This window comes from Halichoerus grypus, chromosome 5 (assembly GCF_964656455.1).
Source record: "Halichoerus grypus chromosome 5, mHalGry1.hap1.1, whole genome shotgun sequence".
NCBI lineage: Eukaryota > Metazoa > Chordata > Mammalia > Carnivora > Phocidae > Halichoerus > Halichoerus grypus.
Window position 1 is genome coordinate 178105576 of NC_135716.1, and position 10949 is coordinate 178116524.

At 45.3% G+C, this 10949-nt stretch overlaps 1 protein-coding gene across 1 annotated transcript; it reads right to left on the bottom strand.

Annotated features, from left to right (window-relative positions):
* Positions 1-1133: 1133 nt before the first annotated feature.
* Positions 1134-10568, bottom strand: AADACL4 (arylacetamide deacetylase like 4). The gene is given in 3 exon segments (XM_078071754.1): positions 1134-1920; positions 7283-7342; positions 10361-10568. Coding segments are annotated over 3 exon segments (1023 nt in total). The 5' UTR covers positions 10545-10568; the 3' UTR covers positions 1134-1141.
* Positions 10569-10949: the final 381 nt, after the last annotated feature.

Here is a 10949-nt window from a genome sequence, read left to right on the forward strand (position 1 = left end):
ATTGTCCATTGAATAAACTTCTGATGAGACCTTTGGTGGTGAACAGACTATGGTGGTCCCCATGATCTCCACACCCTGTCATTCACACACTTGTATGATCCCGCTGTATGGGCAAGACCTGCAGTTTGCTACTAACGGAATATGGCAAAGGTGATGACATATATGTGATTACATGTTTGTAAGTACTTTAGATTTTAGTGGCCATCTTGCTGGAGTCTGTCTCTCCCTTAGTCACTTGAAGGAAGTAAGCAGTCATTTGGGGTATCTCATATAGCAAAAAACAGTGAGTGGCTTCTAGAGTCTAGGGGTGACCTCTGGCTAGCAAGGAACTGAAGCCCTCAGTCTACAACCTCAAGAAACTGAATTCTGCCAATGACCTGAGTTTGGAAGTAGACTTTTCCCCAGTCAAGACTCAGATGAGACCACAGCCCCACAGCTCGATTGCAGGTAAGCTATTCTCAGACTCCCGATCCACAGAAACTGTGAGATAATAAATGTGTATTGTTTTAAGCCATTAAGTTCACTGTAATGTTGTCACCCAGTAATGGATAATCAACACACTCTTCCATCAAAGCTGCTCGCATATAACACATGGGTCGTGATGCCTACCCATGTCCTGAGAAGCCCAATCCAAACTGCCTGTGTAGATATTTGCCTTCTTTGCAAGGATTCAAGACACCTGTAAGACCCCTTCCTCCACTGATCATAGGTGAGGTCTTTGGTACCAAGAGAGGCTATGGTTGAAGAGAAGGGAAAGCCTCCAGCTCCAGCTCCCTCCTCCAACAGGCATCATGGCCCCAAGCTGTGCTTTGGTGTCATGAGTACAGATTCACCAGGGACAGTATGACCAATTGTTGGCATTTACTACACACAGACATTGTGTGTTAGGGCTTTGAGAAATTTTTAAAGATGTTTTTTCCTCCCTTTGATATTTATTTCACCTGAATGAGAATGTTGGCAAGTGTTTCTACATCCAGGATTAACCGTTGTTGGTGCCAGAAAGAAAGCAACATTTTGGATTTGGATACTAAGCAAGACTGTTCTAAGCTTCCTTATCCTTCTCGTGTGGGCTGAGCACTGACTTAGCATCTCCTTAATCAGCAAAAGAGAATTCACCAAAGGACACAGCACCCCAGGGTTACTATATGCTTTTTATATAACTAATGACAGCGTTTATAATCTTCAGGGAGCATGGGAAAGAGAAAAACTTCTTATCAAAAAACATCAAGGACCCATGAAAGCCATCTTCCACATGATACCACATCACGGGGACCCCCTAGTCCTCCACACGCTTCATATAGAGCAAGGTGTCATCGCGGAGGATGTCATGCTCACAGCTCACCAGGAAGGCTGGAGGAAGCTGAGCGATGGTCTCATCATCCCTTAGCAGAGGGGTATTTGCTACATCCAAAAGATGTCCATTTTCCAGGTAGGCAGCCTCATTAAAAGGGCCGGGAAACAGAGGTTTGTAGCCTGGCTTCTTGAATCTCCTGGGTATGTTGTCAGGGCTGAGCCACTTTCGGTACTTTCTCCAGACTTCCAGGGGTATGAAAGCACCATTCAAGATGGCATCCCACCAGTGAAAGTTGATAACCATATATTTGAACATACATATCATCATGAACTCCCGGGAGAGGAACGGGATGTTTCGGTTCTGCCAGTGGGACGGCAACTGCAAATTGATGACCTGAGTCACTGGATAAATCAGGACCTGGGCCCTGATCTGGGGAAGATCTGATCTTCCCACCAGGGACTGGGTGACGGAGGCCACACTCGCACCCCCAGTGCTGTCTCCACAGATCACGACCTGGGAGGGGTCCACCCCGTAGGTTTTCAGGGCCTTCAGGAAGTGAATGGAGGTGTTCAGGCAGTCTTGGGAAATTCTGGGGTAGTGGTGATCAGGAAGCTGGCGGTACCCGAGGAACAAGCAGGGAACAAAAGCATAGCGGTGTGGACTGCTGTTTGGGAGCCATTTTAACTGTGTCCTCGACTCCTCCTTGCAATACTGTCTCTGACTAAATCCCCAGAATGGCCCTGTGAGGTAAGGATTTTTATCCCCCTTTTTTTTTCTTTCTCAGATGAGGATGTGAAAAGCCTCTCCTTTGTCTTCTGGGTGGAGATTCTGGACTCGAACTCTAGGCTCTGTCTGCTGTCCAGAGATGCAGACACTCCGCATAAGATTATGCAACTCAAAAGCTATTTGAAATGGAAGCAAAACAACCAGGAACTCCAGGAAATTCGTTCGTCCCACTGGCTGTCTGGAGAGAAAGCGCTGAGGGAACTAAAGCTCAAATGAAGGGGAAGTTCCTTTCAGGAAAAAAAAATTTTTTTCATCAAAAATCTAATGACCAAGGTTTGTTCTTGCCCAATGACTTAAGAAGCTCCCTTCTCTTCGGGGTTTGCGGAAGAGGGAGCGGGTCGGGGGGCGCCCTGAGGGTGACAGTGTAGGAAAGGTTAGCAGGCAGGTAACAGATGCTGCCCTGGTGGTGGACAGAATCCGGACGGCTGCTCTGAGTAAGCCCCCAAAGTGTGTCTCTTCATGGGAATTCAAGGGCAAAGAGAAAGGACTTTAAAATGAATTTCTAGATGTGTAAATTACAGTAAAGTATTATTCAGCCATCAGAAAGAAGGAAATCCTTTTAGAGAGAGAGAGCATGAGAGCAATGGTGGGAGAGGCAGAGGGAGAAGGAGAGAGAATCATAAGCAGGTTCCATGCCCAGCACAGAGCCTGACACGGGGCTCGATCTCACAACCCTGAGATCATGACCTGAGCTGAAATCAAGAGTTGGATGCTTCATGGATTGAGCCACCCAGGCGCCCCCTGGGTCTTTTCAGCTATCCAGAATTTCCTGCAAGGTATTCATACAGGTGTTTGTTAATACTTTTATGTGTTCAGGAGTATTTTCATTACCACAAAGGCCTTCTCAGATGTAAAGTCTGACAGAAATTGTATCAGTGGGGTTTCAGACCCAATGCTAAGCCGGTCAGGAAGTATGTCGAGTACTGGAAAGACGCTGCCTTCCTCAATCTCATCAAGAAGACCGGAGATGCTAAGTAAGCTGCTTTAAGTCACACAGATGCACTGTCTCCTCAGCCTGGGGGCAGCCAAGGTTGGAGAGGCCTTGAGTGTCGAGGTTGAATCTAAAAGAGCGGTTTTTAGTTTCTCTCACTTGCCTTCTCGAAACTGTTGCCCAGTGTCTTCTTGTGTCTTGAGACACTCCAGGAATTGGTCCCTGCAGCTAGTTAGTTGGTTGTTGTAACAACACAGTACGCACGTGCAGAATCATCACTGCAAACAACAGCCAGGACCTTGACCATAACCTTCAGCCAGCCCTGTAATATCCCCGCCAGCATCTCATCTCACTGCCTTCCTCATCTGAGGAAACAGTTACTTTGAATCCTGTATCCAACCATCATCCCTTTTCCTTCCTTTTTATATAGGTTTATAATGTCTATGCATATTCCTTATAAATACTCTTTTGATTTTGTTTTTGACTTGATAAAAAGAGTCTCAGGCTTTATGTAATTTTTTGGAAAACTTTTCACTTAATTTTATACTGCTAAGATGCATTCCATTCTGGTGTGTCCTCCCAGTTCATTTATTTAAATAGCTATGTAATGTTAATAAAAGAAAGGATAAGAATCATATGATCCTGTCAATGGATGCAGAAAAAGCATTTGACAAAATACAGTATCCTTTCTTTTTTTTTTATTTTTTTTCAAAGATTTTATTTATTTATTTGACAGAGAGAGCACAAGCAGGGGAGCGGGAGAGGGAGAAACAGGCTCCCCACTGAGCAGGGAGCCTGATGCGGGGCTTGATCCCAGGACACTGGGATCATGACCCAAGCCGAAGGCAGACGCTTAACTAACTGAGCCACCCAGGCACCCCTACAGTATCCTTTCTTAATAAAAACCCTCAATAAAGTAGGGATAGAGGGAACATACCTCAACATCATAAAGGCCATATATGAAAGACCCACAGCTAATATCATCTTCAATAGGGAAAAACTGAGAGCCTTTCCGCCACAATCAGAAACAAGACAGGAGGGGTGTCTGGGTGGCTCAGTCATTAAGCATCTGCCTTCAGCTCGGGTCATGATCCCAGGGTCCTGGGAACAAGCCCTGCATCGGGCTCCATGCTCAGCGGGGAAGCCTGTTCCTCCCTCTCCCACTCCCCCTGCTTGTGTTCCCTCTCTCGCTGTGTCTCTCTCTGTCAAATAAATAAATAAAATCTTGAAAAAAAAGAAACAAGACAGGAATGTCCACTCTCCCCATTACTATTTAACATAGTACTGGAAGTCTTAGCCTCAGTAATCAGAAAACAAAAAGAAATAAAAGGCATACAAATTGGCAAGGAAGAAGTCAAACTTTCACTATTTGCAGATGACATGATACTCTATGTATAAAACCTGAAAGACTCCACCAAAAATTGCTAGAACTAATACATGAATTCAGCAAAGTTGCAGGATATAAAATCAATGTGCAGAAATCTGTTGCATTTCTACACACCAATAATGAAGCAACAGAAAAAGAAATCAAGGAATTAATCTCATTTGCAATTGCACTAAAAACAATAAGATACTAGGAATAAACCTAACTAAAGAGGTAAAAGATCTGTACTCTGAAAACTATAGAACACTTATGAAAGAAATTGAAGAGGACACAAAGAAATGGAAAAGCATTCCATGCTCATGTATTGGAAGAACAAACATTGTTAAAATGTCTATACTACCCAAAGCAATCTGCACAGTTAATGTAATTCGTAACAAAACACCAACAGCATATCTCACAGAGCTAGAACAAACAATGCTAAAATTTGTGTGGAACCACAAAAGACCCTGAATAGCCAAAGAAATCTTGAAAAAGAAAGGAAAGCTGGTGGCATCACAATCCCAGACTTCAAGCTCTATTACAAAACTGTAGTCATCAAGACAGTATGGTACTGGCCCAAAACCAGACACATAGATCAATGGAACAGAACAGAGAACCCAGAAATGGACCCACAACTCTATGGCCAACTCATCTTTGACAAAGCAGGAAAGAATATCCAGTGGAAAAAAGACAGTCTCTTCAACAAATGGTGTTGGGAAAACTGGACAATCACATGCAGAAGAATGAAACTGGACCACTTTCTTATACCATACACAAACATAAGTTCAAAATGGATGAAAGACCTAAATGTGAGACAGGAAACCATCAAAATCCTAGAGCAGAACACAGGCAGCAACCTCTGTGACCTCGGCCATAGCAACTTCTTACTAGACACATCGCTGGAGGCAAGGCAAATAAAAGCAAAAATGAACTATTGGAACTTAATCAAGATAAAAAGCTTCTGCACAGCGAAGCAAACAATCAACAAAACTAAAAGGCAGCCTACAGAATGGAAAAAGATATTTGTAAACGACATATTTGATAAAGGGTTAGTATCAAAAATGTATATAGAACTTACCAAACTCAACACCCAAAAAACAAATAACCCAGTTAAGAAATGGGCAGAAGGCATGAATAGACACTTTTCCAAAGAAGACATCCAGAATTCTTACAGACACATGAAAAGATGCTCAATATCACTCATCATCAAGGAAATACAAATCAAAACCACGATGAGATACCATCTCACACCTGTCAGAATGGCTGAAATTAACAACACAAGAAACAACAGGTGTTGGCGAGGATGTGGAGAAAGAGAAAACCTGCTGCACTGTTGGTGGAAATGTGAACTGGTGCAGCCACTCTGAGAACAGTCTGAAGTTTCCTCACAAAGTATCCAGCAATTGCACTCCTAGGTATTTACCCAAAGGATACAAAAATACAGATTCAAAGGGGGTACGTGCACCCAGATGTTTATAGCAACAGTATCAACAATAGCCAAACTATGGGAGAGAGCCCAAATGTCCATCTACTGATGAATGGATAGGGAAGATGTGGTATATATATACACAGGAGAATATTATTCAGCCTTAAAAAGGAATGAAATCTTGCCATTTGCAATGACATGGTTGGAGCTAGAGAGTATAACACTAAGTGAAATAAGTCAGTCACAGAAAGACAAATACCATATGATTTCTCTCATATGTGGAATTTAAGAAACAACAAATGAGCAAAGGGGAAAAAAAGAGAGAGAGGCAAACAGAAACAGACTCTTAATTATAGAGAACAAACTGATGGTTACCAGAGGGGAGGTGGGCGGGGGGGGGGGATGGGGGAAATAGAGGATGGGGATTAAGGAGAGCACTTGTCGTGATGAGCACTAGGTGATGTATAGAAGTGTTAAATCACTATATTGTACACCTGAAACTAATAGTACACTGTATGTTAACTAACTGGAATTTAAATAAAAACCTTTTTTAAAAAGGAAAAAAGTCTGTTTTTTGGTCTCTTTTTTTTCCCCTTTGTTCATTTGTTTTGCTTCTTAAATTCCACATATGATTGAAATCCTATGGTATTTATCTTTCTCTGACTGGCTTATATTGCTTAGCATTACTCTCTAGCTCCATCCACATTGTTGCAAATGGCAAAATTTCATTCTTTTTAGAGAGAGGGAGGCAAACTATAAGAGACTCAATGATAGAGAACAAACTGAAGGTTGATGGAGGGGAGGTGGGTGGGGGACGGGCTAGATGGGTGATGGGTATTAAGGAGGGCACTTGTGATGAGCACTGGGTGTTATATGTAAGTGATGACTCACTAAATTAAAAAAATTAAAAATTAAAAAAAGATGCCATTCCTTTTTATGGATAAATAATATTCCATTGTATATATATGCCACGTCTTTATCCATTCCTATATTGATGGACACTTAGGTTGCTTCCATAATCTGGCTCTTGTAAATAATGCTGCAGTAAACACAGGGGCACATATATCCTTTCAAATTAGTGTTTTCCTATTCCTTGGGTAAATACCCAGGAGTACAATTACTAGATCATGGGGTAGTTATATTTTTAATTTTTTGAGGAATCTCCGCCCTGTCTTCCACAGTGGCTGCACCAGTTTGCATTCCCACCAACAGTGCAGAAGGGTTATTTTTTCTCCACATCCTCGCCAACACTTGCTGTTTCTTGTCACTGTTTATTCACACACTCCGTGTTGATGGGCATTTGGGCTGTTTCTGGGGTTTTGCTCTTTTGAACAGTGTGGTGCCTGGGTCCATGTGTGCACATGCAAGAGTGCCTCTTGGGGGTTAGGGCCTCTCTCTCTCTTCTACAAACTAGCCTCGTGCTCCTTCCTGCCTTCTCCCACCCATGCGACACCCACTGACTTTCTCCAGCGACTCACCCAACCAGCAGCAGCACAGAGTCCGTCTCCAGGACCAACAGACTGCACTGGTTGTGGCAGAAGACTGCAAGAATAGAACCGGTCCGATGTACAGGTCTGTGATTCAACAGTCTTACACAAATGGGGCACCTGGATGGCTCAGTCATTAAGCGTCTGCTTTCAGCTCAGGTCATGATCCCAGGGTCCTGGGATCGAGCCCCGCATCGGGCTCCCTGCTCCTCAGGAGCCTGCTTCTCCCTCTCCCACTCCCCCCAGCTTGCGTTCCCTCTCTCACTGTCTCTCTCTGTCAAATAAATAAATAAAATCTTTAAAAAACAACAACCAAAAAAACAGTCTTGCACAATTCACAGCGCTCACCACAGCACATACCCTTCCCAATGTCTATCACCCAGCCACCCCATCCCTCCCACCCCCCACCACTCCAGCAACCCTCTGTTTCCTGAGGAAAAAAAAAAAAGAAGATAGCAGGAAGGGAAAAATGAAGGGGGGGAAATCAGAGGGGGAGATGAACCATGAGAGACCATGGACTCTGAGAAACAAACTGAGGGTTCTAGAGGGGAGGGGGGTGGGAGGATGGGTTAGCCTGGTGATGGGTATTAAGGAGGGCACATACTGAATGGAGCACTGGGTGTTATACGCAAACAATGAATCATGGAACACTACATCAAACACTAATGATGTAATGTATGGTGATTAACATAACATAAAAAAAAAAAAAGAATAGAACCGGTCACAGCAGGAGCCACCCTGAGTGGCCTCTAGGGATGTGGCCCCCAGCCCCCCATGCAGGGCCCAGCCCTGCTCCGCCCCCTCCCACCCATCCCCCCGGCCCCCAGGGAGAGCCCGCCAGCAGTGTTGGCTTTGTGTGTGACATTCTCTTTCTGTTCCTGTTCTTGCCTCCTCTGCAGTGACTCCGGCTGGCTCTGCCTGGGCAAAACCAAAAAGCCAGGCCACATATCAGACGCCTGACATCTGCCCCCGGCTCCTGAATGTCGGGGCCCCGATGCACCTCGGGAGTCACCAGCTGCAACGTTTCCTTTTACAGTGTGCGGGGCGGGGAGGGGACTGAGGCGGGGGAAGGCTTGATTTGAAACCTACAAAACCAAGACCAGGGAAGGAAAGCGTGCCTGCCCCAGAATATTAATGATAATTACATACATGTGCCTGCAGATATATGTTATTAAGAAATAAGTAATGGTTGGATGGGCCCTTTCTACTAGCCAAGTGGTACCTCTGAGGTTCTCAGAGGACAAATCCATCATCAACAGTGCCAGACACAGAATGTACCAAATAAGCCTCTAATTCAGTGGTTGTCAACCTTGGCTGGGCATAGTTGTACCAGGGAGTTTTTCCAAGTCCTGATGCTCAGATGGAGCCCCAAACCAACTGAACCAGTGTCTCTGGGGTAGGGGCACGGGCAGCAGGAGTTCCCAAATCCCGCCAGACAAGGCCAGCATCCGGAGAGGTTGTGAATGACTGATCTGACCAAGAGAAGTGATGGGGGGTGCAGGCTTCATTGACACCATTTGAGGGAGGTGATGGAGGGGAGGTCAAAACGGAGTGGGGAGTGGGCAGCTCCTAAGGAGGCCTCAGCCCTGCCTGCAGATCAGCATCATCTGGGAGGAGCTCCCTTCTGCTTAGACTTAACAGGGCTGGGACCCAGGGGAGGCAAGGGAGGCACTTGCCACGGGCGCCGAGACGCTCAGCAACCAAGATAAATACTACTTTAAGGAATCCAAGTAAATGCCGCAAGTATCCGCGATGTCTCAAGTAGACAAGAGCCTACTTTGCCTTTGTACAATTCTCCCACCCTGTCGGGTCCCGCCATTGGATAAACGTTGATATTGTGTTCATCATAGATTTTTTTTGCATTAATACTGAATTTTCTAAAATAGTGCATAAAAATGTTATTTATCTTGAAGACTGTGTTTCTTGGTGCCCCTTTCAAGATAGAGCCCCAGGCGACCCCCTTGCCTCCCCTATCCCTAGAGGATGTGTTCCAGCCTCTGTAGGGCTGGCTCCTCCTCATCGGTTGGTTAGGCCTGGGCTCAAATTTTACCTTTTTGGAGACGCTTTCTCTGGAAAAACTAAAGATGCTTCTGAATCATTCTCTATTCCATCTCCCCGTGCTGTCACTCTGTGAAATTACCCTACTTGTTTGTTTTCTCTTTCACTGTCCAGCCTCCTCATTGAGTAGGCTCCATGAGGGCCTTCCTTGTTCTCCACTCGGTCCCCTGTACCTGGAAGAGGGTCTGACATGAGGTAGTTACTCAGGGAATATTTGCTGAATGCGTCCTGGCTTTACTTTTAGAGATAGCATCATGGCCCACAGAAGGAAGACTAACAGTCCTAGCCGACTAATGGGGGGCCTCTGACAGGGAAGAACGATCTTGGGGCCAGTAGGTGGGAGATAGCCATTGTTAACTTCAGAAAAAGGAGAGCATCTTGGCAGCAAATGAGGCTATTGTTATTTCCACCACCAGGTGGCAGTACACCCTAATTCCAGGGAAGTCACGGGAGTCCAACCATCCGTCCATCCATTTGTGTGTTCATTCATGAACAACACATCCTTTCACCCAATTATCCACCCATCCGTATTCATGTACTCATAGAGTCATTCAAAAATGTAAAACCACAGGCAAGGCACTGGGGATGAGGCAGAAAACAAAACACAAGAGAAGCAGGAAGGTCGAGGGGGCAGGCAAGAGAAGATGGGGTCTTAGATCACGGTGGGGTTCAGAGCCCAGGAGAAATGCATGGGTTTGGGATGTAGTGTGGGTGGAGAACAGCTAGGACTAGCCAGTGCTGTCTGTGAGTGGTGAGGGAAGAGACGAATCAGTACCCCAGTGCCATCTGTCAAAGCCCTACTGAGACACAGCTCTAGCCTCACCTTGACCAAGACTATTATAGTACAGAAAAGAACATCTCCCATATAAATTTGCATACAATCTGCTGACGTGAGCCCAAAGCCCTTAGTCTGGGCTCCCTAAAAAATCTCCAACCGATGATTCCTTTGAGTTACTCCCAAAAAGGTTCTTGTGGGAAGGATGGGCAAAGTTGTGCACATAGATGAAGTTCTTACCCAGGCTCCCCATGAACCCGCTTCCTCCAGGGAAGAAGATGATGCCTCACCGGGGGCCAGAGGATGCTGCTTTGGGCTGGAACAGCCTCACCAGTATGGTCCCAAAATACAGGTCAGTTACGGTAAGTCTAGCATCTTTCTTTATTCTTATACTGCTTTGCAATAACTGGAGAAATCTGAGCATGGAGCAAATTCCCAGCTTCTCCAATATTTTTGCCTGTTGGAGGTAAGAGAAAGAAAGGGAAACTTTAGGAGAGGTCAGGACCCATATGGATTGTAGATGCACCTGTCATCTATAATTGCTAGGATGTTTTTGCAGTCTCCCATCTGCCTCATCCACACGGACCCTGGGCTCATCAGGAAGGACAGGCTCTGGGTTGTGTCCAGAGTGAAGGCTTGGTTTGCAGAATTTCCTCCCAAAAGACCTGGATTGAATAAGGGTAGGAATTTGCCAAAGAGCTTGACCACGTTTGGTCGGAGTGGTTGGTCACTGAACTGAACAAAGCCAATTGTCCAAGGAAACTGGCTGGCAACCCTCCTCTTTGGCTCTCTAGCCTCAGATGGCAAAAAGGGTCATCACCTGGGTCAA